The sequence below is a fragment of the Phocoena phocoena genome, chromosome 12 (assembly GCF_963924675.1).
Source record: "Phocoena phocoena chromosome 12, mPhoPho1.1, whole genome shotgun sequence".
Classification (NCBI taxonomy): domain Eukaryota; kingdom Metazoa; phylum Chordata; class Mammalia; order Artiodactyla; family Phocoenidae; genus Phocoena; species Phocoena phocoena.
Window position 1 is genome coordinate 81,005,414 of NC_089230.1, and position 27,669 is coordinate 81,033,082.

At 45.4% G+C, this 27,669-nt stretch overlaps 1 protein-coding gene across 1 annotated transcript in view; it reads right to left on the minus strand.

Moving 5' to 3' along the window:
* KCNQ5 (potassium voltage-gated channel subfamily Q member 5) overlaps positions 1–27,669 on the minus strand; it is a 575,985-nt gene that overhangs the window by 74,773 nt on the left and 473,543 nt on the right. Inside the window, exons 6-8 of the mRNA XM_065888664.1 lie at positions 18,504–18,614; positions 12,703–12,798; positions 3,443–3,537 (exon numbers count right to left, since the gene is read on the minus strand). Of these exons, the coding sequence (XP_065744736.1) occupies positions 3,443–3,537; positions 12,703–12,798; positions 18,504–18,614 (302 nt within the window). The remainder of the gene's footprint in view (positions 1–3,442; positions 3,538–12,702; positions 12,799–18,503; positions 18,615–27,669) is intronic.

Genomic DNA, 27,669 nt, shown 5'->3' on the forward strand with positions numbered 1-27,669 from the left:
AGAGACGAACTGGACCAGAAAGGAGAGTGTCCAGCAGGTCTGAGCAGCATGGCCTCTCGCACCCCGCACGGCTGTCACACCACCCTATTCCCTGGGATGAGCACGTGCAGTCAGTGCACCCCACTGTATCTCTAAACTGGGGGGACGAGAGCACGGGTGGGTGTTTTTACTGATAATGTCATCGATGCTGCTGCTGCTTTTGGTAATACAATCTCTTCCCTGACCAGCTGTTTAAAATTGCAGCCCCGAACGCTCCCCCAATTCCTTCCCTACTTTACTTTTCTCTTTAGCACTTACCATCATCTATTCTATTATATATTTTGCTTATTTATTTTTACTGTCTCTTCCTATTATCTCTTGAATATACACTCCCCGAGGCCTGGGATTCTGTTGGTTTTTCTCCTCCACTGCTGCATTCCCTGTGCCTGGAACAGTGCTGTGCACACAGTCGGTGCTGTAGGGGAGCAGAATATGGCACCCCAAAAATCTGGCACCCCAAAGTCTGTCTCTTTGGCATGAGAATAAATTCAGGCTAGTTATTTTTAAGAGACAGAAGTCTCAGGAAGTTTTTCTTATCTCTCCCTTAACTGCCTAGAAGAATTGAGATGAAGTGCCTGTTGCCCCTGAATAGAGCTGTCACCAGAGAGGTCTGTAAAGAACACGGGCCAGGCGTGGTGGGGACTCAGCAGGGCCTGGAGGTGAGAGTGTCTCCATCGGAGGGACTCTGTCCCTTGTCTCTTCTGGCCCAGGAAACACCCGCTTCCTCATCCCCGTGTGAACCGCCCTTTTCCCCTCTGAGTCCCAAACTAGCACCCGCAACATCCTCCTTTGTCTTTAGCTGAAGATGGTGTTTAACGGGAGGGTTTCGCCCATTTGGGGGGATTACTCAGTTTTCCTGGGATTCTCCCGTGCATACCTGTTATCAAACTCTTGTTTGATTTTCTCCTGTTCATCTGTCTCATGTCAATTTAATTCTTAGACCAGAGAGAAGAACCCAGAAGGGCAGAGGGAAAATTTTCCTCTCTGACTGTTCTCAATGAGCGCTGACTGCACGAACGCACGGATGAGTGAATGATCTCCCCCTCAGAAGTTCTTCAACCCCGAACGTTATAGGAAATACACGATGTAAGGAAGAAGTTTTGGTCTATTTCTTACTGTATCACCCTGCGCTCGCTAAGCCAGTTAGTTATAAATGTAAGACGAACCCTCTAAGTCACTGTAAATTATTCTCCTCACAAACCTACACATTTGATTAAAGCGGGATTGCTTCCAGAGCAAAGGTTCTGAACTTGGCTTCAGGGAGTTTGTGAATACATTAAAATTTGTAGGCAGAGTTTTGATTTTTTATGCGTTGAATATTTTTCTTGGGAAAGAGTCCATAATTACCACCATGTTCTTAATGGTTTACCAAAGAACAACGAAGATTAAGAATCACTGCGGTTTGGAACAGCAAACTATGGCTGAAGGGAGAGGTGCAGGGACACTGCTTGTCACTCCTGGGCAAACAGCCGTGTTCCTCAGTAAACAAGGCCGAGACCCAGAGGCTAAGGAGGGCGCAGGGAGAGGGGAGTGGGGCTGAGGCCTGCTAGCTACAGAGGGACAGGATGGAGGCAGGTGTCCGCATACACGTTCCTCCACCCCCGTCCCCAGTAGAAACAGGGAAAACAACAGAGAAAAGAGAGAATTACGGGAGTAAAATAATAGTTTATGCACTGGGAGAATCTGACTCATTATTGAATAGTTTTTCCAGGCTGCAGGATGACTTTGAATCCAAAAACTGCAGGAAGTGGGAAGCCAAATAATCACATATAATAAAATAATAGCCCACACTCTCCTGTCACTTGGGAACTTTGTTTTTTTTTTTCCCACTAGCCTTTTTACACATTACCTAGCAACCTTCATAAAGACGAGATGTACAATTTCCATACAGTTCCCGTTTTTGATTCATACCCTCAAGGAACAGATGGCACACGAGTTATACTCCCTTTTTGTTTTAAAATACTACACCTTAGAGTCTAATTCTCAAAAAGGGAATTTCCCTATATTATAAGCTCTAAATGAAAGCGACTTCTCATCCACATGTAACTCGGCCGCACCCGCTCTAACACCCTGGGGTCAATGAATCTCTGTCGCAGGTGCTGGCGCAGGTTTGACCCTGACCTCTAGGAGGTGTGTCCCACAGGGTCAGAAGTGACCTTGGCCAGCTCTGGTCCTTCGCCTTGTGGATGGGAAGCCAAGGCCCAGGGCTGGGCAGGGAAGGAAAATGACAGATCCCGTGAGTTCACGATGGCCCTGCAGACCTCCTTGGAGGTGGCGGCTCCGGAGAACCGGCCGTGAGGGCCTCCTCGGCTGGTTCTCTTGCACTTTGGTAAGAAGAGGTTTCTCTGAGTCACACTAGTCAGCTGCCTGCAATCCCGTGAAGCCACTGGGACTAAGGCCTTGATGGGCTCTTAAAGGAAACAGCAGGTGCTCAAACGCACGAAGTCAGCTGAGCCGTCCGAGAACTCTGCACAACCCGGGGGACCGACTACTAGTCCAGAGGATGACTCACAGGGGGCCGCCCCTGGCTTACTTGCTTTTCGTGTTTTACTGAGGATTTCTTTCATTAAATGGTGATTACGGTTTAGTCTGCGAGCTGAACTGGAGTCCAGGCTTCTGGGACTAAGGACTGTTTGGGAATTAAAGATGCTGCGGCAATCGTCAGGCCTGTGCACGACCTTTCCAGCCCCCTCCCCTCTAGGCACAGGGGGGCTGCACCTCCCTCCCGGTCCCCCCCAGTTCCCCCCCCTTCCCCGAGCTGAAGCACGGCTGGGTGACCTGCTTCGGCCAATGAAATGTGAATGGAAGTAACATCTCTTTAACATTTTGAATGTTAATTCCAAGCTGTACTCTGAGTGGTCCTGTCACCTCACTGTACTCCACCCCTTCTCTCCTTTCGCTGCTGATGTTGGTTTGATCTGCAAGTGAAAGCTAAAGGCCCATCCTGTAAGGGGATCCCGAGGAGAAATAACCTTAAGGGACTTAAATGTGCAGACGTGATGCTCCCCAAGCAGCCCCGCCTGGGGTCAGGGGATGGCGGGGAGTTTTAAACAGTCATTGTTTTTCAAGAACCAAGGCACTTACCTGAGGAATTCTGGTGGGCTTTACGAAATGACATATTAGAAAATAAGCATGAAATAGTAAAAATAAATCTCTATAGAGTTCAGATTCTTTTCATATTTAAGCCCAGTCTGTGGATGGTGAGGAATGATACAGAATCCATTTAGTTTTGCACCTGAGCTGTTACCAAACAGCTTTGAATCTTTCAAAGAGCAAGAGAATAAGACAAGCCCCGAATCGACACCTGTGCATGCGTGTGTGTGTGTGTGTGCGCGCGTGTGTGGTTTGCTTTACAAACTTAAGGAAACACGACTACAGCCCCGACTGTCGCACTGACACCTACTTGGTGGGGCTGCAGGTGTGCAAGGCCTTCAGGTGCGGCTTCCAGGTTGCAATGGAGACAGATTTCTCGTCGGCTGCATAACTACGCCAAACGCACTGCACGCGGCATACGCGGGGACATAAGAAAGAAAAACAAAAGAGAGGAGGAGAGAGAATGCAATGAAAAGGGAGATTAGTAAATTAATACAGATTAAGCATCTTTTCCTTGCCATGTTCAGCCCTGATAAATGTCCGGAGGGTGAAGAGGCTTGGGTGTTTTCGCCTGGCTGTGAAATATGCTCCACCACATCCATAGAACTGCTTTTCAAAATAACTCACGTCAGAAGCAGAAGTACCACAAAGCATAACACAGAGGAGTTTTGGGATTGGTTAGGGAGAGACGTGGGAGGTGAGCTACCCGAGTGGGACTGACTGTGCATCCCGGGAGCCACTGCGTGCCCTTAATCACCACTTGTAAGATAGAGGCAAAGGACCCTGGAAATCCATGAGGCGACTAGTAAATTAGCTAGTAAACTGATGACCACCAGGGCATGTTAATGATGTAGTGAAATCCCCTGCGGTTGAACCATGTGGTACTTCTAAGGCTAACCATGAAGGTGGAGATAAGAGGCAGGCCTAAAACAGGGTGGGGAAACGTATTCTCAGGAATACGATTGGAAAGCACGTAAGAATTTAATGCTGGGGTCTAAGAACACGTTTGTAGCTCTTTGATGTGAAACACAAGCTCTGTGTACTTCATATAATTATACCTGATATATATATAACACAAAGTGTTTTCATGTAACCCCCACAGTGTGGATTAAGGCCCTTATGACCCTTATTGCGTAGAAGAGAAACTAAAGGCTCGGATACATTAAGAGGTTAACACAAGGCTGGCAGAGGTGAGACACCACCTCAGGTTGCCTGGCTCTTGGTCTTAGAATGCCTCCACGGTCCTTTGGTGAGTGACCGTTGTTGGAACAGCTTCCCTCTGAACTGTCCATTTCAGAGGTTGCCTGAACTTACTTTCCATTGAGATTTTGGTGAATCTCTTCCTTTGCAATAGGTCCGCAAACATCTCTAGGGACCAAGTGTTTATGCCACTCTCCTGAGAGGAACATTTTTATTATAATTCATAAATCAAAACATTCTATTTTGTGTGACTATTTCATATAAACAGGTCATGCCCCTGCTGTCTTACTATCATTCATGATTTTGAAACCTACAATGAAGAAAACAGTGACCTAATAATATTCCTTTTCCTGACAATATCATTGAATATGCGTGTGCAGAAAAAAGAGTTAAAAATTGACATAACTAATTTGGAAAACTTTAGCTGTATCTATTAAAGCTGAAGTATATATACCCTATGATACAGCTACACGCTCCTGCATGTATACTCAACAAATATGCTTATACAAGCTCATCAAAAGATGTGTACTATAATGTTCAAAACAGCACTACTCTTTTTAAAATCTTAACATGAATTTTCTTACTTGTTTACTTATTGAAGTACAGTTGCTGTACAATGTAAGTTACAGGTATACAATAAAGTGACTCACAATTTTTAAAGGTTATACTCCACTTACAGTTATATTGGCTGTAATCCCCATGTTGTACAATATATTTTTGTAGCTTATTTATTTTATACATAATAGTTTGCACCTCTTAATCCCCGACCCCTACCTTGCCCCTCCCTCTTCCCTCTCTCCACTGGTAACCACGAAGTTGTTCTCTCCATCTGTGAGTCTAAACAGCACTACCCCCTTTTTTTTTTTTTTAATATTGGAGTATAGTTGATTTACAACGTTGTGTTTGTTTCAGGTGTACAGAAAAGTGATTCCGTTATACATATACATATATCTATTCTTTTTCAGATTCTTTTCCCTTATAGGCCATTACAGAGTATTGAGTAGAGTTCCCTGTGCTCTACAGTAGGTCCTTGTTGGTTAATTTATATATAGTAGTGTGTACGTGTTAATACCAAACTCCTAATTTATCCCTCCCCTGTACCTTTCCCCTTTGGTAACCATAGGTTTGTCTCCTGTGTCTAAACAGCAGTACTCCTAATAAACCAAAGCTGGAAATGCTCGAGCAGCCGTCCGCAGGCCCATACATGGGTGAGCTGCGGACTGCTAGCACAGTGGATCAGCACACAGGCACAATGCACTATAACTGCACCCAACAGTGTGGACGACCTTTACACGGATACTGCTGCGTGAGAGGGACAAGACACAAACGAGTGCCTGTGGTGTGACTCCACTTCCACAAAGGACAAAAGCAGGGAAACCAATCCCCGCAGTCAGAAGGCAGCAGGGCGGCTCCCCCAGGGGCAGAGGTGGAGCGAGGGTGCGTGGGGTGCTGACCGCCATCTGCTTCTTTCTCCGGCTGCTGGCGACAACAGCAGCGCAGTTTTCTAGGGTCTGCGCTGCATTCCCTACGCACCTTATACTTCAATAAGTGTTCAAGAAGTGATATAAAAACTAGGAAGATATATGGTAGGACCTGAGGGTTTTTATATTATTAAGGAAGGTTTAACTAATTGAAGCCAGCCTCCTTGCCCGGAGCCTTCATCACACGGCTCACGTTGGCTGAACCTACAAATCCCTCAGAACGTACGCTAGGCATCTTGGCATCCTACAGAGAACAAAGCGGCTGCCATCGTATCATCCTGAAATGTTAGTTTTGGCAAGTGCTGTGCACTCACAGTCTACAGGGTGATTCGGAGTAATCGATAAAGACACATGGGTTTATTATCGCAGCTCCTTCTGTAGTGAAGGCCAGAGCCCCGCCAGTGCCGCTTTAATTAAACAACTTGAATAGAAGGCATCAGATGTATGTGGACTTGGATACTGTGGAAGCAGGACTCACGTAGAAGTGAGAAGCACACAGCAGGCCTGGGCGTTATTAGATACCAGTGGAAAAAAAATCCCAAACAATACGACAAAAAATGGGACCAAGACGTTACCTGCCAAACTTATAAAGAACGGGGGGCAGAAGTGGCCACGCTTAGAAAATTGAAAATTTTCTTAACCATGAGATCTGGCTTCGTGCTCTTTTTCTATCACATTGATCTCAACAGCTAAGCTCTTATTCCCTTCATTAGGAGCAGAGGGCAAGTGGCATCTCCCTCAGGGCTGATACCAGTCCGCAGTCGAGTGGCAGTGGAGCAGGTACCTATTATTCTCACCCTCTAATCACTCCGTCCCGGCCTCAGCTCTCCCTCAGCTTCTGGAAGCTGAACCCAAGGCCACAACCATGTGATCGAGGAGCCGACGTTCCTCTACTTGAAGCTAAAATCACACAGTGGTTGGCAAGAGAAAGTGCCCAGAGGGATTTAATTTACATGGCACACACACTCCCAAGGAAAAGTCACCAAAAAAGCAACAGGAAAGCCGAATTCACCATTTACTCTGCGACCCTGGTGCTCAAGGTAGCCAAACAAGTTCACACTTTGGTCTAGAGCTATAAGCGCAATGTCAGTATAGTTACGTTTCAGGGAGTATTTAGTCTGCATTGTCTGGAGCATTACAGCTATGGCGCATTCGACCCTTTCTGGAAACCTTAGTTCCAGCTGAGCATCCAAAGGTATCATCAACATGGAATGATTTCTTTCAAGGTATAGAATTTAAGAAGCCAGAGAATGAAAAGGTTTAGGGTGAAAACCAGTAATATCGCTTTCCCCACTTTACTTCTCACTCATTTTTGTTCCTCAGTGGCAACCCCTTCAACTTTTATAGCTTCTGTTTCTAATTTTAAGAATCCTTATTTTTGAGGATTGTTCTCATATTTCTTTGGGGTTTTTCATTTTCTTACCATGGAAGATAGTGACATAGCCATGTACACACCTTCCCCTGATCTCATCCTACCAACAGTTTTGAGTTAATTTTAGTTAACTCTTAGTTAGTGAACACTACTTAGTGTTTGCATTATTTTGACCCCGTAACTACTGCTCAGCGATGTGATGTACCATTGACTACATTTTTCTTTCCCGTGTAATTTATTTTGGTTTTTCTTGGAGCTAGTATTGCCCTATTTTGATGTCTTGATTTGCCTTTATGTACCCAGGAGGAAAACATTCCTGAACTCTCCAACAGAACTCTAAAATCCCATTTGTCAGATACATCACGAAAGCTGTGTCTCCTTGCCGCCCTCCCTCCGGCTCTCTGCTCTCCGGCCCTGGGACTGCCCCTCAGCAACAGCCTGGAGGTCCCCTCACTCCTCCCTGGGTGGGATCTCTTGCTCCCGGGACACCACGTCTCCTTCCTTTCTGGGTTCATCTCCTTGTTTTGGAGGATTAATTCTACCCAAGTAGCTTCTCCTGTTTTTCTTTTTCTTTTTTTTTTCATTTCAGCTTTATTGAGGTATAACTGACCTATATACAGTTGTGAGATCTTCTAAGCTTACATCATGGTGATTTAATATATGTACACGTTATGAAAGGGTTCCCCCCATCTAGGTAATTAACACATCCATCACCTCAGGTATTTATTTGCTTGTTTGTTTTTTGGTGTGAGAACATTTTGTTTGTTTGTTTTGGGTTTTTTTTGAAATGCATTGTTAAAGACTTTTTATTTTATTTCTATATTGGAGTATAGTTGATTAACAATGTTGTGATAGTGTCAGGTGTACAGCAAAGTGATTCGGTTATACATATACATGTATCTATTCTTGGTGTGAGCACATTTAAGTTCTACAGTCTTAGCAGATTTCAATTATACAACACTGTTATCAACTATAGTCACCACGTTTCACATTACAGCCTCAGGGCATGTTCATCTCATAGTGAAAGTTTGTACCCTTTTACCCTATTTCCCCCACCTTCCAGCTCCTGGCAACCACTTTTTGCTTCTGTTTCTAGGAGGTTGACTTAAAAAATTTTTTTAGATTCTACATTAAGTGAGACCATGCAATAGTTGTCTGTCTCTGACTGGTTCTCTCACTCCGCATAATAACAAGGTCCATCCGTGTGTTGCAAATAGCAACTTTTTCTTTCTCATGGTTGAATAATATTCCACTGTGTATATATACTGCAAAGGAAAACAGTATGGAGGCGCCTCAGAAAATTACAAATAGAACAGCCATATAATCCAGCAGTCCCACTTCTGGGTATATATCCAAAGGAAATGAAAACAAGATATCTGCACCCCCATGACCACTGCAGCATGACTCACAACAGCCAAGATACAGAAGCAACCCAAGTGCCCATCGGTAGATGCATTGATAAAGAAGATGTGATATTAGCTTCCTGAGTATGGGGAAATGGTAGGTGAGGTTTTGAGGTTTTGCATATCTGAAAGAGTCTTCATGTTACTCCCATACGCCATGAATAATTTGGCTGAATGTAGAATTCTAGATTGGAGATAATTTTCCTCCATAATTTTGAAAGTATTGTTCCACTGTCTTCTTCTAATTTTAAGGTTACTAATGAGAAATCCATGCAATCCAGATTCTGGACCCTTTGGGTATGTTCTGCTCAGAAAGCATTTAGGATCCCCTTTCTTGCAGGAGTTCTCATATTTCACAAGGGCATCCTCAGTGTGAAGCTTTTTGTTCACAGTGCTGGGTCCTTGGGGGGCCTTTTACTGTGGCCCCTCCTGCCCTTCATTTTTGGGGAACCAGAATATAATATTTATTTGATAAAATTCCACACTTAGTTTCCCTGTATTCTTTTTGAGGTACTTCTGTTGGCTGAATATTTGATCTCCTGGAAGTGTCATCCAATTTTCCTACTGTTTTTTGTTTTATTTTCCATCTCTGTCTTTTTTTTCTATTTTGGGGGAGATTTTCACAGTTTATCTCCTTTTCTGTTTTCTTCTCTTTCTGCTCTCATGTTTTCCACATCTAGGAATTTTTTTTTTCTGAATCTGTCCTTATTCATGATTAAAGCATTACTACAAAGGCTGTATAAGCTCTGTATATGTGGCTTGAGTTTATTTTAGTGGCCTCACTTTGGAAGGCTCAGTTCTTTCACTAGAGGAAGCCGAAGTTTCAATACATAATTTGTTTTTCTTTTGGGCCAACTAATTTCCCCAGAGCAGCATCTTCTACTCTCTTCCCTCAGGAAAATAAGCCCACCTGTCAGCATTCATTTCACACACTTGTACTTAATTCCCCTGTTTCTGTTTCCAATAAAGCACCTTGGCTCCACCCTGAACTGGACCAACCTCTCTAGGAGGAAACCGCTCACACAGAACTTCTGAAGGATCTTGAAATGCTAATCCCCAGGCTTCAGTGATGTATATATGAGGCTTCCAGTGCTGGATTCAGATTCTGACACCGGAGACCTGAGTCCTACCTCTTGCCAAGTCCCTAGGCTTGTCCTGGGGATCAAGTGACATAAGGTAGCAGAAACACTCTGCACACTTGTGAATAGAAGCACTTCGCAAGTCTTAGGCTTTATTAATAAAAGTGGTGACATTGGGGAAGAATCCAAAACGTTACTGAGGGCTGCTTTCTTTTCCTAGACTGCTCCGCTTGAAAGGAAAAGTTAATTTAAATGAATCACGCAAAGATGTTGACACAACTGAGTTTACTGCAAGCTGCTGGGGTTTCAAACTTTTCCCTAAAACCCTGAAATGCCGGTTAATTTAGTTGTCTCACCGACTGAACGACAAAGCAATCTGGGCATCTCCAGCACCCTTTACAAAGACAGCAGCTCTGGCTCCAAACAAACAAGACCGGTCTTGGTCTTGATGCTTTGTGTGATCAGCTAACCAAGGCAGTTTTATTGGGTAAGAAAATGCATAGATCAGCAAATGAGGCTTGTTGTTTAATCTAAAGCATCCTTAAAGTAAACATCTACAATCTATAATCTAAAGCTTAAAGCCCTGACTTCTGGCTATGGGTTACAGCAAGGAAAAACAATGAATACATTTAATAATTATATCATTATTCTTATGTCTAATAAATTACATTTGGACAGAGGAACAATCACTTTTTAAATTGGTAATTAATGAAACTATGATTAGATTTAAAGGTATTCTTGAACGTTTCAAGCCTTTCATTTTATATTCTTTTTTGTTCAGAACAACACATAAGTTAGAGTTTTAAGTAAAAAAAAAATTAATGGTTTCACTCCACAGTTACCTACCTTGGTACAAGTTCAATTATTGATCACAATATGTATTACATAACTCAGTTCCATAAAATAAAAATCTAGATCTTTAAGTAAACTTTACAATCACCCTCTTCGCTTTTTACGGCTCAGGAAGGCCTTGCCTTGCTTTGGCTGTTGGCGAAAGGCTGTTGGTATAAATGCCTCTGGTCCAAAGACTGCCTGGAGGAATGGTAATCTGTTTTCACGTTCAATTGGAAATTTTTTTTTTTTTGGCACAACTTGGTAGTTAATGATGATGAGATAGACCAGAAAGTCCCTCCTATTATTCTCTGTATCTGTCTTGTGCAGTATGATAGCCAGTAGCCGTGTACGGCTACCGAACACCTGAGACGTGGCTGGTGCCTCCCAGGAACCGAATTTCTAAACGTAAACAGCCACCCGCAGCTCTTGGCAACTGTTTTGGGCAGCAGAGCTGGAAGCTCTGTGTCATCACAAGGGATCCACGCCTCAGAAATTCCTCAAAGGGCTCACTTTCCAACAGGTTGGCCGATGGTCTAAGATTTTTTTGATGCAGTCCCATTTTATACCCAGAAATATCAAGGATCTGTACACAGAAGTGGTTGTACTTTGAGTACATGCTGATTGAGAAAACATTCAATACAAAAAGCTAGTAAATAATTTCGCGAGGATATTAAATAAGTTTGAACTTTATCCATGCCAACAGCACGGCCACGCTCCTGAGAGCAGGCAGCCTAGGTATGTGTAAGGTGTACCACTGGTTCCCTGTGTGGACAGGGCTTGCTGCCCGAATGGATGCAAGGAACCCAGGGAGTAGCTCTGCATTCACAGGCTGGAAAGCATTCTTCCAGAACTGAAAGATGAATACGTTAAAGAGCAACTGAAAGATAAAAATAGAAGTATGGGGACACCTCATAAGCAGTTAAGAAGCGCCAAAGGGTGGAGGCTCTCTGTTGGGGCATTTTGTGTGCACCCCGGCATGCGTGACATCCCTTTTCATCATGGCCCTGTCATTTGGCCTCAGATCTTAAACTCCTACGACTCAGGGATCTTTCCTTCAGGAAAACAAAGTTTACTTTATCTTTGGCGCCCCTTTAAAACCCGGAAATTTTAAAACAAGAGCCTCTCAGTGGTGTGCATTACACGTGATGCGCAATGGTCAGGAGTCACAGAACAGTTTGCTCTAAACACTAACACCCTCATTTAGTCACAGATACAAAGGGGTCTCCTTCCTGATGTAGCCCCTCCCCGCCTCCCCCCACCCTGTGGCCACAGGTAGAGGCTGCGGAGTCTTGTGTCGTGGTTGCTGCCCTCCACCCCCGACTGGAACCTGCAAGGTGCGTGGGAACAACGGGCCTGCTACTGTAGCAGGAACCTCAGTCACCGCCCTGAGCCCTCTGGTTCTGCAGGTCTGGGGCATCCCGCTGCCTGGCATGGAGGGATGTTACATAATCATCTTGTCTATAATTAAATACGAACTCACAGCATGGATCTAGAGGAAAACATATTTTGTGATTCTAGGGTGGCTCTACTCCCAAAAGGTATGGATGACAGAAGGAGAAGCGTTCCTTTTACTGCTGAAGCAAATCCTGAGTTACTGAAACAAAGATTAAATGCTGAACAACCTATGTATTATGAGTTAGCTTCAAACAATATGCTTACTACTTCATACGCTCAAACATCGATGTATTCCAGAATTCCAGCTCTTAAAATAAGAATTTCCAGTTATGGCTGTAGGTGGCATTAAAAGTGATTCCACGAGTACTAAACCCCGACATTCTAAACAAATACGCTGTTCCTCAGAACGGCGGCACACATCGGGCAGCAGGCGGTAACTGCAAGGCGGGCACCGATACTGTGTTCTGCTCCATCACTGAATGAGCAATGATCTTTCACCAAGTAATGCATGACACATACTAGGTCATCCCAGGAGCGACGCGACTGCTGACCCCGGCGTGGCTCTGCTGCTGCCGTTAGTTAATCCGAACAAAGTGCGGACCACTGCCTGAAAATACATAGTATTTTTTTCTGTTTGGGAGTGGGGAACACTTGACCAAATCTAAGACTGTACATTAAGTTCCAGCTTCGCTTTTAAAAACAAAACCAAAGAGCAGCTCCCCTAAGCAAGGGCACAGAGGGACCGGCCCACGACCCGGCGCCTGCAGAAACAGGTGTTGCCGTCTTCCCGGTACACTGACGTTTACCTGGATGAGGCTGGCGGCTGGGTTCCTTCTTTTCTCAAAGTGCTTCTGGCGGTGCTGTTCTTGTACTTTTAATGCAAAGCCTGAGCCAAGAATGCCCTGCAACAAAATATGGAAATAGCGCTGAAAACTTCCTTCCCCCAAACACCATTAAGTAATACAAATATTTTAAAAAACCCTCTAAGAAGAGTCTGTGAAATGGCGAACAGTAGGCAACCTGTTCCTAAACTCATTAAAACAAACACGATTTCCTCTACTGTAACACGTCGGCCAATGGCAAGCAGCTGGGCAGGAAGCAGAAGGACGTCTGCCCTTCCAGAAGTCACCAGGCCCCACGGTCTCTCATGGGGTAGGAGGAGTCACCACAATTCCAAATAAAAATCACCATTTAAAAAAATGTTTTTGCGTGGCCTTCTCTGTGGCATTTCTTTACGCCTAAGTCAGAGAGAATGTTCCTATCCAGTGGTGGACAGAGGGGGATTAGAACTTGGGGCTGTTACTGTCTCGCGGATGTGGACATGGGAGCTTTCCTAGCACTTTGACGACACTACCTGATTTTATACTTTCCGTCCACGAAATGGTGGGAGAGGGAGTGTGTAAGGTTAATCCTCAGCGATGCTATAATTCTACACCTACCAAAGGAAAGTAACAGTGGGGAAGGACAGTTGTCCAGATGAGACACACACTCAGTTTTGGAAACGTCGAAGGTTTGCCATTTTGCGTGTCTGTCCAGTAAAGACAAGAGCACAGGTCGATGCAAAGCACCTTCCTGTCTACCTGAGTCTTAACGGCACACTCTGAGCCTGGCTTGCCTTCCTGGCTCTGGCTCACCTGTCAGATCTGGGGGTTGGTAGATGAGCAGTCCCTTCTGGGTTTATGCTAGCTTTTGCTGGTTTGCTTCCTTCTGCTGTCTCCATCTGCCAAAATTCCAGCTCTCTGATATGGCTGGCCTCTCTTTTCAGTTTGCTTTGGTCTAAATTTGTGGAATCAAGATGCTTCGTCTCACCCTTGAGTTGAGGCTGGCTTTGGAGTTTGCTCAGTTCAGTCTCTGGGCTTTGTCTCTAAGCCTCCACTTTATTGGTGTGGGACGCGGAGCCCCTCTGCTTTCAAGTCTGGGATTTTAGTTGCTAGCTATAAATTATTAGCTTCTTATTAAACTTCAAGGAGCCTAACCCTTAGGTTACATACGGCCGGGCATTTTATAAGCTCTAAGTCAGTATTTGCCACAGGTAAGGATCGCCTATTTTCCTTTTTTTCACGTTTGAAGTCACTCAAAGATAGTACAGGCTGCTCAAGGGGGTGATGGGTCTAGTCCTTGGGAGGTGTTAGGTCTCAGTGGATGAAAACTTGGCGAGGACATTTTGGGGCTCTAGGTAACCTTTAACCTTCTTTCTCATCCTGAGATTCCACAATTCTGAGTACCTCTGTGACAATGACCAGATAATAAATAACACAATTCTGTTTAAAATGCAGTTACACGACGACAGTCTTGTTATTAATGAGCAGTGACCGACTCCCCCACCGGTCACGATGAGGGGCTGCGCCGTGAGATGAGGGATGGCGTCTGAGGTCTGTTCCATCTCACTCCCTTAGTGACTGTGCTGTGCAGCCTGAGGTCCTCACCTCATCCAGGCTGTGACTGAACATACCAAGCTCTACGAAAACCTGGTCTATAGGATCTTATTTGTAGATTTAGACAACATCTCCCTCCATTCAGAGGTTATAAAAATGGCCTTCTGTTTGCAAATCCAAATCAACTCTTAGTTACATATAACTCCTCAATTTCTTGCTGCTCCTTAAGAGCATTTAGGAAAAGTTTAAGTATTTTCCTTTTAATGTCATTTTTCATGAAGTTTAAACATGCAAGAGACTATGAAACAGCAGAATTTATAGCATATATTTATATTATGTATATTATGTATTCATATTATATGCATAGATGTGTATAATCCACTCATGGGAAGCATAATTTAGATTTTGTAGGCATTGAATTAGCAGCAATAGTTACCATTTTTGAGCATTCATTATGTAAACATGAAGTTCACAGTTAGATCCCTTTTGGAAAATGAAGACAGGCCAGGCCCTACATAGCACAAACTTAGCACCTGCCAAACAAATTAAATGTGGTGAAAATCACGTTGGCAGTGCTTAGAAACATTCGCTAGTAGATGGCAAATGTCAGCTGCATGTCTCCTGAGCCAGACTGTCCATTACAGCAGTCACTGCACTAGCTCTGCTCGTCGTCTTCTTACGGCTGCTGTCCAAGCCTGCCCCACCTCCCTCCGTCCCCAGCTCAGAAACAGAAACACAAGGCTGGTAAAATAAAGCCTGTTATGTTACATATAAATATATCCTGTAAGTTATGTAAGTATATACATGTAAATATAACTTATGTGCTATTCCTTCCAGTATCCATACCGATAGATACAAAGTCTCAGAAATTGATTTTTGTCTTAATTCATTTCCTAAGATCAGATAACTTAAATTTTGAAGTTTTAAGTTTTAGAAGTGCTACATAAACACCAAATAAAAAGGAAACACGTATTGGTCAGTATTTAAAATATTTATCCCTTGTTTAATTATAGTTAAAATATACTCCCTTCCAGATTAGAAGAGCCTATCTGTACTCCCCAGTCCTGCACTTGGCGAACAGGCTAGACAGAAAGATCCTCTCAGCAGGAGGTAAGGGGCTTCCGCAGGTGGAGAAAGGCCTGCCCCGCAGGGCGAGGTTGGGCAGGGGTCTCAGGGAAGGGGACCCCTGGTGGAGTTGCTGGTCTGTGTGACTCTGTGATGTGTGCGAGAGTCCTTCTGCCTTGAGGAAAAGATGGGGAAAGGAGCTTCTCTTTCTTGGTCCTCTGTTTCCTGGGTAGAAAGGACCTCAAACAGGGATGGGCCACAATCCACCTCTGACTTTTCTTAGCAAAATGCCAACGTGTTCTCCTAATTTCAATCCGACACCCCTGCCAGCCCGCGGGTGCACAAGACATAACGGCATTTCCAGCCACCTTGTTTTATTTAAAAGTATGCGGGAGTCACTGAGTCTTTCATTCAAGTAAGAACTCAGTACCTAACGTGAGGCTGCAGTAAAAAGATCCATGGTGAAGTCTACTTTGCTTGTTCTATGCAAGCAAGATGTCCAGATCTCCAACATGTATTAATTTAATTTGCATATAAAATTGTAATCACTTTATTGGGAAACCTTTACAAGAATGGCCACTTAGTCTCTGACCCTTAACCTAAGAGCCACACAGCTGAACCTCCTGTGATGGTCCATGGTCTCAGGATGGAGTCAGGGGGTCTCGCTGAGGTGGGCTGACCTTCAGGCCAAGTGGCCCAGGTCTTTTCACCTTTGAACACTTATGTCTGCTCACTTCTTACCCTTTTCTTTTCCCTCCCTTGCTGTTACCTCTTCCTGTTTCTAATGTGTGTTCTATCACCGTACTTCTACATTGCTGTCTATAATCCTCAGAGGTGTGAAAGCACAGACCTCAGTTTACCAGACTTTTCTCTAAATTAAGCACAGGTTATGAACGAGCCTCGAGGCTGTCCTGGGAGGACGGCACATACACGGGTGCCCGTGGGAACAGCCCAGAGCGGGGAACAGCGCAGAGGGCGCCTCCTTCCCTGCCTGTAGTTCTTCGAGGGATCACACAGGTTGTTAGACGTGTGGCCTCAGGATAAGTATAAACACAACAGAGGCAGATCTTTTGTGCCATTATTTTGGGAAAAGAGCACAAGACTACGTTCTACTGTTTCTAAAGGTGTTCTCCTGTAGGGAATCTGGTTATTGAGTTGGTCTCTGCCCACTGAATTCCGGTCTGAATTCCTGAGGTTGCCAGGTTCAGCAGACTGTGGATAAGTGAGACGCTGTTTGGACTCTGCTTCATTTTGTCACAGCAGGAAACACACACATCATGAAACTTTTCTTTGTGACGAGCACCTGACTTACGTCATTGGTCTTAACAGATTTTCTCTGGGTGTGATAATTTTTCCTACCTGCTATCGATAAAGAAATGTACTCAGGGTTTCTCTTACAGGCTGACTTGTGTCCAAAATTCATAGGCTGTAGTCCTAATCTCCAGGACCTCAGATGTAACCTTAGTTGGAGAAAAGGTCTTTACGAAGGTGATCAAGTTACAGTGAACTCATTAGAGTGGGCCCTAACCTAGTATGTCTGGTGTCCTTTTTATAAAATTAATTAATTAATTAATTTGTTTATTTTCGGCTGCGTTGGGTCTTCCTTGCTGCACGTGGGCTTTCTCTAGTTGCAGCGACGGGGGCTACTCTTCCTTGCGGTGCGCAGGCTTCTCATTGCGGTGGCTTCTCTTGTTGCGGAGCACGGGCTCTAGGCTTCAGTGGTTGTGCACGTGGGCTCAGTAGTTGCGGCGCACGGGCTTAGCTGCCTCGCGGCATGTGGGATCTTCCTGGACCAGGGCTCGAACCTGTGTTCCCTGCACTGGCAGGCGGATTCTTAACTCCTGAGCCACCAGGGGAGCCCCCCTGGTGTCCTTTTAAGAGGAAACCTGGACACAGACATGGGCAGAGGGAAGACGATGTGAAGACACAGTGCTCAGACGGCCGTCTACGAGCCCTGGAAGAGGCCTGGCCACATCCTCCCTTGCAGCCCTCAGGAAGAACCGGCCCTGCCACCTCCGTGATCCTGGACTTTCAAGCCTCCAGAACTACGAGACAATAAAGTTCTGTTGTTTAAGTCAAGCCAACCAGTCCGTGATGCCTTGTTACAGCAGCCCTAGCAAACCAACACATTCACACGTGGGCAGCACATGACAAACCCGGATTCAAAGTGGGGTCTGATGCCCGTGCTCTCGCGTTGTCTCTTGGGACCCTTCTCTGACCTTGCATGGTCTGGGGTGCAACCAGCTGGTCAGTCTGGAGCTGAGCTCTGGCCATGGGAAGGACAAGGGGTCCCAGGCAGAGGCGGAGCCCCGGCAGCTACAGGCTGTGGTGCTGAAGGCCCCACCCCCTTGGCTCCTGGGAGGGCTGCCCCGGGGCCTCTGCAGCAGAGGCTGTGACGTGAGCCAGCCTGTGTCTGGGGCAAGACCGAGGCTGCCGTTCCCTAAGCGGGACGGCGGACACGGCTCTCACAGTCCTGCTTGTTGGCTCCTCTCAAACAAGGGGAAGCCAAAAGCGAGCTCTTGGGGATGGGGGCAAGTGGTAGTACTCTGACCAAGTGCCTTTGAAGACACAAGAGGATAAAGCAATCAGAAAGGAAGGCTTCATCCAGTATGGAGAAAATAATCAGAAGCTTAAGAGAAGGGAAGTGTGTTCTTCATTCTGATAGAAAACTGGTTGTTAGCAAAAATCAATGATGACACAAGGAATAAATCATCTGACACATTAATAAAAACCCTTTAAATCTGTATGCTTTTCACTCAAGTGGACCTGAGAGGTAGCTACTCCACGTGGGCACATGCATCTCTTCAGGAGTGCACACCTTATGCACCTAACGGGAGCCATCAGTTTAAGGAGGAGGATATCTTTAAATCTTTACAGATAGTTTCAATGTATTAGTAACCTGTTGACTGAGAGGTGGTGTTGCCTGAATTATCATTTGGTCCTAAAGCCTCAGCTGGTATAAGACTCTCAGGTTAAGCGACTCCGAGGGAAGACCGTATTTTGTAAATTATCCAACTAGATACATACAGAAAAGTCAACATTACATCAGAAAAATGGTATTAGTGAACGATAGAGCTGTGTTCTAGGGCATACTGTTTTGTGAAAGCTCGTGCTAATAAACCTCCAAGAGCCAACTGAAAGTGCTTAAGTTTTGCAAAGATACTCACAGCAGGAAGTGCAAAGAAAGAAATGCCCAGGAGTGCAAAGCCCGCAGAGAGCAGCCTTCCCAGCCAGGTCAGGGGGGTTTTGTCTCCATAGCCGATTGTGGTCAGTGTTATCTAAAAACAAAATAAATAGGACGTGCAGCTTAAGTACTTGAGAGGAAAGTCAGGACGCACGATCAGGAGGCAAAGCAACCTTTCCACTGAATCATCATTCAACCAGTCTGGTTGGTGCATTTTATTGCTGTGCTTTAATTTTCCATGACGCATAACAGAACTTCTCGTTGTTCAAGGAAGGGAATAGCCTACATACTTGTTCCTCCCTTATAACACAGTTTTCCATCTTTTCTAAGTGCATTCAAAGAAAGGCTATATTATATAGTAAGTGGATAACCATCAATGATACAGAAACAACGGCACTATGGATTTAGGACTGGATCAGTACACAAAACAATAGTTTATGTTAATTCAGGCTGTCCATTTATTTCTTTGGCGGGCATTTCCTGAAGGTCTGGTGTGTGCAAGGTATGTGTTTTGATTTGTAGTGGAACAAAAATGAGAGGTACGTAGTTCCTGTCCTGAGATATTTATGGCATAAGAGGGGAGATATGTCACACAGATCATTAAAACGCAAAATAAGGCAAGACAGGTATTATGATGAATGCACAAAATAATTTGCTGCTCAAATTCAAAGAAGAGATTATTACCAGCTTGGGGTGTTGAAGCAGCTTTGTTGGGAAGATGTCATCATACCCAGGCTTTGAAGGAGGGGTAATATTTTGAGAGGCAGAAATGATAGAGTGATCTAGGGAGGGGAAACAGGTGACCAGCTGCACAGCAGTGAAATAAACAGGGTGGGTTCTGGAACGTGTGTTCAGTTGGGCCGGAGCACGGTGGGTCTGAAGAGGAGGCTAGCCAGCTACGCTGAAGCTGGACCAGGGAGTGTCTTTGAAAAATGATCCCTGAGTCGTGTCTCCCCGATGGTCAAGTGCTCCAGGGGCTGCCCATGTGCCTTAGAACAAAGCCCTGGCTCCACTCCAGGACCGATGAGGTTCTGTCTGATCTGGTAGAATGATGGGGCAACTGAATCGGAACAGTGGGAGTGGGGCAGTACAGGGTGGAGAGTAAAGAGATGAGCTGAGGAAGTTCAATAGAAGCCTGTCTGAGAGGAAGGGGAAGATGAAATCTGCATGACTGGAAAGTTTCGGCTGGGAAGATGATTGCCCCATAAATAGAAATATGATAAGGAGAAAGAGGAGGGTTTGGAGCAAAGAAGAAGAGTGGCTTTCAAATGAGAGTTTTTAAACTATCAGTATGACGCTGATCTAGAAATGTCTGAGCAACGAATTAAGAAGGAGAGCTTGAGTCTTGAGAGAGATTGAGGTTGGCATGAAATCTGGGTTTTGGACTAGGATGCCAAGTGACTCTTTAAGCTCTGTGAAGAAATGAGGTTGCAAAGGGTGCAAAGGAGGGGCCGAGGGCACCTCCTCAGGAGACACAGACATGGAAGGGACGGAGGGGAAAGGGAAGTCAGAGGAGAATATAGACTTTCAAAAGTAGGAGGACTGGGAATGGGCTATAGAAACAGAAACTCAATGAAGAGAGTTTCACAGAGGACCAGGTGAGCCCTGATGCCACAGGCTCGGGGAGAACAAGGAGAATGAGGACTGAGAAAAGATGTGGACACAGAGACAGGGGTCACTGGTGATTTCTAACAGCAGCGGTTTGGGGCAGGCTGTCCTCCCCGGGCTCTGAAGGAGGGCCAATAAGTTGAGAGGTAGAAATGGTGGAAGAAGAGGCGCTCTGTGATGGAGACCCTCCGGAAGTGCTCGACTCAGCTGGCCACCGCTCCCTAGACCCTCTCCTCTCTCCTCGCTTCTGTGCTTCTCCTTTTACATCTTTAGCGGCTCCTTTTATGTGGCTCCTCCTACCCCAGCCCACCTCCAGATACTAGATTCTTAAGCGTTGCTTCTGGGTCTTTTTCTCTTTTAAAAATTCGGTTCTATTCGAGACTTCCCTGGTGGCGCAGTGGTTGAGAATCCGCCTGCCGATGCATGGGACACGGGTTCGAGCCCTGGTCCGGGAAGATCCCACCTGCTGTGGAGCAACTAAGCCTGTGTGCCGCAACTACTGAGCCTGCGCTCTAGAGCCCGCGAGCCACAACTACTGAGACTGCGAGCCACAACTACTGACCCTGTGTGCCACAACTACTGAAGCCTGTGTGCCGCGAGTACTGCAGCCCGTGCACCTACAGCCCGTGCTCTGCAACGAGAAGCCACTGCAATGAGAAGCCCGTGCACCGCAATGAAGACCCAACGCAGCCAAAAATAAGTAAATGAAATAACTATATAAAAAAATAAAAATTCTATTCTTCTGTAACCTTCCTTTCCCTCTCTCCCCTCCTTTCTCTCTCTTCCCCAGCGACGTGAAACACTCTCATGGGTAGAAATACCATTTTTACGCTGAACACACTGAGTTTCTACCTCCAGGCCAGACCACTCTTCTGAGCTCTGGATTCACACATCTGCAGCGGGTATTCTGTTGGGATGCTGCACAGTCATTTAAATTGAACATGTCTAGGGACTTCCCTGGTGGTCCAGTGGTTAAGACTCCATGCTTCTGCTGCAGGGGGCGCGGGTTGGATCCCTGGTCGGGGAACTAGGATCCCGCGTGCTGCATGGCCAAAAAAATAAATAAAGTAAAATAAAATAAAAGCAGGTGTTGTGAATTAAAGGATGTGAAACAAATAAAAAAAATAAACTGAACATGTTTAAAACGGAAATTGTATCATCCTAAACAAGCTGCTCCCCCGATGACACCCCCTCCTGGTCGACAGCCCCACTGACCACCGTGCTGCTCAATCAGAAGCCTTGGGGCACTGCTGCCTCTCCCTCCCCACAGGTGTCTCTCTGAATACCTCAGCAGGTTCCGCTGCTTTGATCTCCCCAATCCCACTGCCTTCTCTCTGTCATCACGGCCACCACTGAAGACCGGGCTGCTAGAGCAGTCTCTTTTTTTTCTTAGACGATAATTATTCCAGTTTTATTAAGGAATGGTTGACATACATCACTGTTTAAGGTGTACGGCATGACGGTGTGATTGACACGTACTGTGAAATGACGACCACAGCAGGGTTGGTGAACATCCATTATCTCATAGAGATGCAGAGAAAGAAAAGAGTGATGAGAACTTTTAGGCTTTACTCTCTGAGCTTTCCTGTATATCACATGGGAATGTCAACTACAGTCACCATGTGATACTAACATTCCTGGTACTAGTTTACCTTATAACTGGAAGTTGGTGCCTTTTGACCACCTTCCTCCACTCCCCGCCCCTCTCGTAACCACAAATAGCATCTCTTTCCGTGGTTTTTTTTGGTAAGCTTCCACGTATCAGTGAGATCACACAGTGTCTGTCTTTGTCTGCCTTGCTTCACTTAGCGCTCAAGGTCCATGCACGTGGTCGTGGATGACGGGGTTTCCTCGTTTTCGTGGCTGAGCAGCGCCGTCGTGTATACACCACTCCTGCCTGCACACTCGTCACCGTGCACCCTGAGGCTGCCCCTGTCCTGGCTCCTGTGCATCACGAGCCACCGTCTCTCAGTTGCTCTTTCCACTTTTGCTCTGGCCTCTCTCGGTTCCTTCTCTGCACACCTGCAAGGGCTGTTATTTTCTTACTCCTCTCTAAAAACCCTGCAATGGCTATTCACCAAATTCAGAATAAATTCTAAGCTCTTAGCTACGGACCTCGTGACCTGGTCTCTGCCCAAGTCTCCAAGGTCCCCCTGGTCCCCACCTGCTCACTGCACTTTAACTACAGTGTCCTTTCAGCTCCTCCGATGGGCCAGGCTATCCTGCCTCAGGGCCTTTGCACACTCTGCTCCCTCAGCCCCCAGTCTTCCCAGGGCTCCTTCTCATCCTTCAGGTGTTATCCAAAACACTCTGTCCTCAGAGAGGCCTCCCCTGGCCACTGTCCACAGGCGGCCTCTGGTCTCTCTCTGTCCTCCTCGCTTCCTGTCAGCACTTATCATGAGAGGTAGTGTACTACTGCTCTACTTTCCTCTGGGGAGGGGTCCTTATTTCCTCTACTAGAAGGAGGGACCGTGTCTTTACTCTTTGTTGTCTCTCTAACATCCAGCATGATGTTTGCCTCCAGAGTAAGAGGAACTCAATAAATATTTAGTAAATAAATAAAGAATTCTTTCCACAACATTGGCGACAGAGTGAGAAACATGGGGCCAGAACTCCTGGAAATCTCTGATGTGAGTGGGGGCTTTCTAGGATGTGCTTGTGCCTGTCTGCAGAGAGGCCGAGGCTGAGGAGGGGAGGGTGGCAGCTTTATGATGGGGGGGTACCCGAGGAGGAGGGACATAGCGTGAAGGACACGTTGGAGGGTTGGCCTTGGCCGTGTGAGAAGAAGGCAGGGCTGGAAAGCTCAGGCTAGTTCCCGTCAACAGTGAAGGACAAAGGAGGGTCACCTGTGCGGAGCAAAGGGCCTGGAACAGGAAAGGCCCAGGCTGTGAGGCTGTGAGAGGGAACTGGCAGTAGAACCCAGCAGCCAAGTGAATCAGATGCCACCAGCAGTATGGGAGAGGATTCTCAAAGGAATTCCTTGAGATTGCAGAAACAGCATTCCTGGCTCCATTTTATTACAGGTTCCTAATTTTAAATACGTGGGAATGATTTTAATCTATTATACCTGTTCTGCTTAATTTTACTTAAGATTAATCTTAATCTTAATTAAGATAGCTTAATCCTTTCCAGTAGTTTATGAATAATAATAAAGGGAAGGAGAAATGTCATGGTTTGGTCACAGCAATAACTTTGCACTTCTCCGTCTGCTTTCCATTCCGATCACACATCTGAGCTGTTCTCCTTGTGGCTCAGTGCTCAGAGTGGTTTTTTTTTTTTTTTTTTTTTTTTTTTCAGTACGTGGGCCTCTCACTGTTGTGGTCTCTCCCGTTGCAGAGCACAGGCTCCGGACGCGCAGGGTCAGCGGCCATGGCTCACAGGCCCAGCCGCTCCTCAGCATGTAGGATCTTCCTGGACCGGGGCATGAACCCGTGTCCCCTGCATCGGCAGGCGGACTCTCAACCACTGCGCCACCAGGGAAGCCCAGTCTTAATGTTTTTGAGGAACCTCTGTACTGGTTTCCATAGTGGCTTCACCAATTTACTTTCCCACCAACAGTGCATGAAGGTTCCTAAGGGGGTCCTTTAAGGGAAGAAGATTCATGTTGACAGTTGTCAACAATCTCCTTCCCCCCTCCCCTCCCCTTCCCCTTCCCCCTCCCCTCCCCTTCCCCTCCCCTTCCCCCTTCCCCTCCCCTTCCCCTCCCCTTCCCCTTCCCCCCTCCCCTCCCCTTCCCCTTCCCCTCCCCTTCCCCTTCCCCCCTCCCTTCCCCTTCCCCTTTCCCCCTCCCCTCCCCTTCCCCTTCCCTCCTCTTTGCTCTTTTTCTCGTCTTTCGAGTCTCTTTTCTTCCCTTCTCTTCTCTTTGGGCCACTTCCTGAGCATATGGTTTCAGATAGTGGGCAGTCACAGAATCTGCACAGTCAATTTTGAAATTTGGTCACCTTGAACTAGTATATCAGAAAGACTTTTGATCTCCAAACATCAGAAACTCCTGTGTTGGTGGCATCATAAAATTTGGGTTCTGCTGTGGCAGGGAGCTCAGGGCATTAGCATTCCATACTGGTCTTCCAGGACTGTGGTCAAATATGTAGTAATAGTGGTGACTAACATCTGTCTAGTGCTTGATAAAGTACATCTACATGTCCTAATCTCATTTAATACACACAGCAACTTTGTGTTTGGGTACTATTCTTTTCTCAGTTTTACAGAGATATTAAATAATTGCTTAATATCACACCTCCACCAACAATGTGGCTGGAACCCTGGTCTCCTGACTATAATACATTTTTTTTTTCAATACAGCACGTGCTCAGTGCTTATGGAGTAATACTGAGCAAAAGTGTCCAGAGTCGCATGTGCGGTGACAATTTTCAAGGAACAGACATCTTAGGAAAGAGTTCCCCACAGAGACTTATAACCAGTATAGCCCATAAATGCCCTTAAGGTAGGCGTGGCACTTGGAGAGGTTACTAACCACTCGGCTGTTTTGGGGGGTAATGGCTGGGGTATGTGTGTCTCAGTTTTCACTTGGTCATTAATAATCTTGAATGGTTAGAAGTAAAGTAAGGCTTGGATACCATCAGGTAATGCATTGGTAAGAAACACAACTTTAATTAACTGTACCAGCAGATACAGTTAATTATCCGACTCAGATAAGTCAGAAAGCAACAGCTTATATGAAGTGGAAGAAAACATTTTGTCCTGGTGAACCTGATGGGAGGAGGGTTGATTCTCGGAAGGGTAACAGATGTTATCAGTGACAAGGGTATCTTAGCTCTTTCCACAAATGTGCACCATCTCCTATTCTTAGACTTTGCAGGGGGATGAAACTCATGGCATATATTTGGGCTGTACAACCTGTTGAATGCAGAGCCTCCTATACTGATGCTTGGAGAAAGATTGTCTGGTTTTTAGCATGAATTCTGGGACTAACTCTGGCCGACATCAAATCCTCAACATGTCTGAAGGAATCATCTCAGGCACAGGTCTCAGGTGGAGGCTGTACTTTTCAGATGCTTTCTCAAGAGTAGATTTATATCATCTGCTGTTGTTTGCGTCTTTAAAAAAAACCCGTAACACTGTCTTCGTCACAGGAATAGTGGTAAATAGGAAGAGGACAAGCTGGCCTTCAAGAATAGGTCATTACCAGGAAAAATTACTTCAGGAGGATGGGATCTTAAGTTGTTTCAGCCAATCAAAAGGAAGAAAATAATAACAGGAAAGAAGGAGATCATAATAAAACGTAACTGCGGGAAAACCTGTTTTTAAATTACTTCAGAATAAACCTAAAGCAACTGGAAAGGAGGATAATAATAATAGGAAATAACATTAAATGGAACTCCGCCCAGCAACCAGAAGGTCCTCTTGTCCCGGAGCCGCATCTAGGGCCTCAGCCTCCCCTCTCCCCCGGCACGTCCACTGTCATCAACGCCTCTTCAGTTGCTCCTTCAGAAGCCAGAACATCTTTTCATCGAAACCCCAGTTCCCACGCCCCTTCTGCGCTTAAGCTGTGGGTGTGCCAGGAAGGTACCGCTCTGTGTTCCTTGGCTGTAGTGGTTCTCCCACCTCACATCCACGGCAGCCGCATCTGTGGCTGGGTACCTGCCATGCGCTAGGACCAGCCTTTTGTATCGATTATCCCACTTACTCAGTGGGCCGAGTACTGTTGTTCGCTAGTATGGAATTGTTTTCAGGTATCAAAGTTCTCCGAGTTGTTACTGGCTCTGAGCAGTGCTGATGGCACTCTGTGTCCCTCCTGCAGTTGGTTTGGGTACAGCCCTCAGCACCTTCTTAATGGAAGGGCTTTCGTATTTAATATTTAGAATTCACTGGGACACTGGATCCATAGCCTACAAATGGCATTTTAATGTCGATACTTCGGGCATTTTTTTTTTTTTAAGAAATGAGGATTTCCTTTTTTTTGTTGTTTTTTCACCAAAGCCTAGCACTAAGAAACACTCCAGTGCAGGACGCTTTCATTTCCCTATGTATTCTGGATACTTCCTTAGTTAGCAAGGTGTCCATACATGCAACATGGACAACTTTATCTTTATTTTTTTTAACATCTTTATTGGAGTATAATTGTTTTGCACTGGTGTGTTAGTTTCTGTTGTACAACAAAGTGAATCAGCTATATGTATACATACATCCCCATATCCCTTCCCTCTTGTGTCTCCCTCCCTCCCACCCTCCCTGTCCCACCCCTCCAGGCGGTCACAAAGCACCAAGCTGATCTCCCTGTGCGATGCACCTGCTTCCCACTAGCTATCTAGTTTACATTTGGTAGTGTATTTACGTCCATGCCACTCTCTCACTTCAAACATGGACAATTTTAACTAAAAAGTAACCAGACACAGATTTCATTAAGGTCTTCATTAACATATAATAAAAGGTACATTCAGTATTTTAAATTCGTTTTACTTCACACTGGAGACCTAGTATGTTCTTATAAGGAATAGAACTAATAGGTTCTCTTGTTTGCTTTTTGTGGCTTCAGACGATTTCATGAATGAATCAGTTCATATCAACAAACCCACTGTGGACCAACAAGGCCTTTTTTATTTCTAGAAGCTCAACACCTTAGAAAATTTTTACTCTTGTTCTCAAGGCTAGACTTTTTTCTTTCTTTAAAGAGACATAATTAGGCCATTCAAAGATCCTGTTAAGTACAGGTTAAACTTCAGTCAAATAGCACTACTGGAATGAAATCAATGAATAGATGTTGCTTTTCCCTGAAACGAACAGAGATGAACCTTTGGAAACCTGCTACATGGGTTGTTCCGGCAAAAGAAACAAGCTGGTGACTAAGTGAGAGGCACATTCAGAGCTTCCCACACACTGTTCAACACACAGTGCAGCGAGTCTGATCAGTAGGAAGGAGAAAGGAAGACGGAAGGCCAGAAGGCCAGAGAGCTGCCAGATGGACCCACCAACAGATGCACCTCAGAGAAGGGGCTTCTGAGTGTCCTGTCACTCACGCACGTTAGAATTATCACAGAGGCGCAAAATCTAAACTTCCAATTCAAATCGCTGCTTTGAAGCCTGGGATAATCAGTTGTCTTCCCCCGCTGGCTAGAAAAGCCTCCTGTTTGCTCAGTTTACACAGTTTATCCCACCGCGAGTCATAGATATTCATTTGTTCTCTACACATAAGAAGTGTTTTAAGAATGTCAGATGACTGCTCTCTTCTGGGTTTTCCACTTTCCTCCTTTCAAAGTGGCCATTATTGTTTGTGGGGTAGGGGAAGGAGTTGGAAACCAAATTGTTAAACCAACAGAATGCTTTGTTATCAGTGGCACAATCTTGGAGGCATTTAACTCTGATAATTTAAGGAAAAAAAATCTTAATCTTCAGATGAATATATTTTTGATTTTTATTCATATTACTGCTGCTATGCAACCCACAAACATACCAAGTTCTGCTTACTACAGGCCCTGCCGAGTTATCCACGTCCTTGACAAGAGATCTAGTTCTCGCTGAGGAGCTTCTGACAAACAGCGGAACAATGCAACAACTGGGAACTTAAAAATCTGTGCTCCACA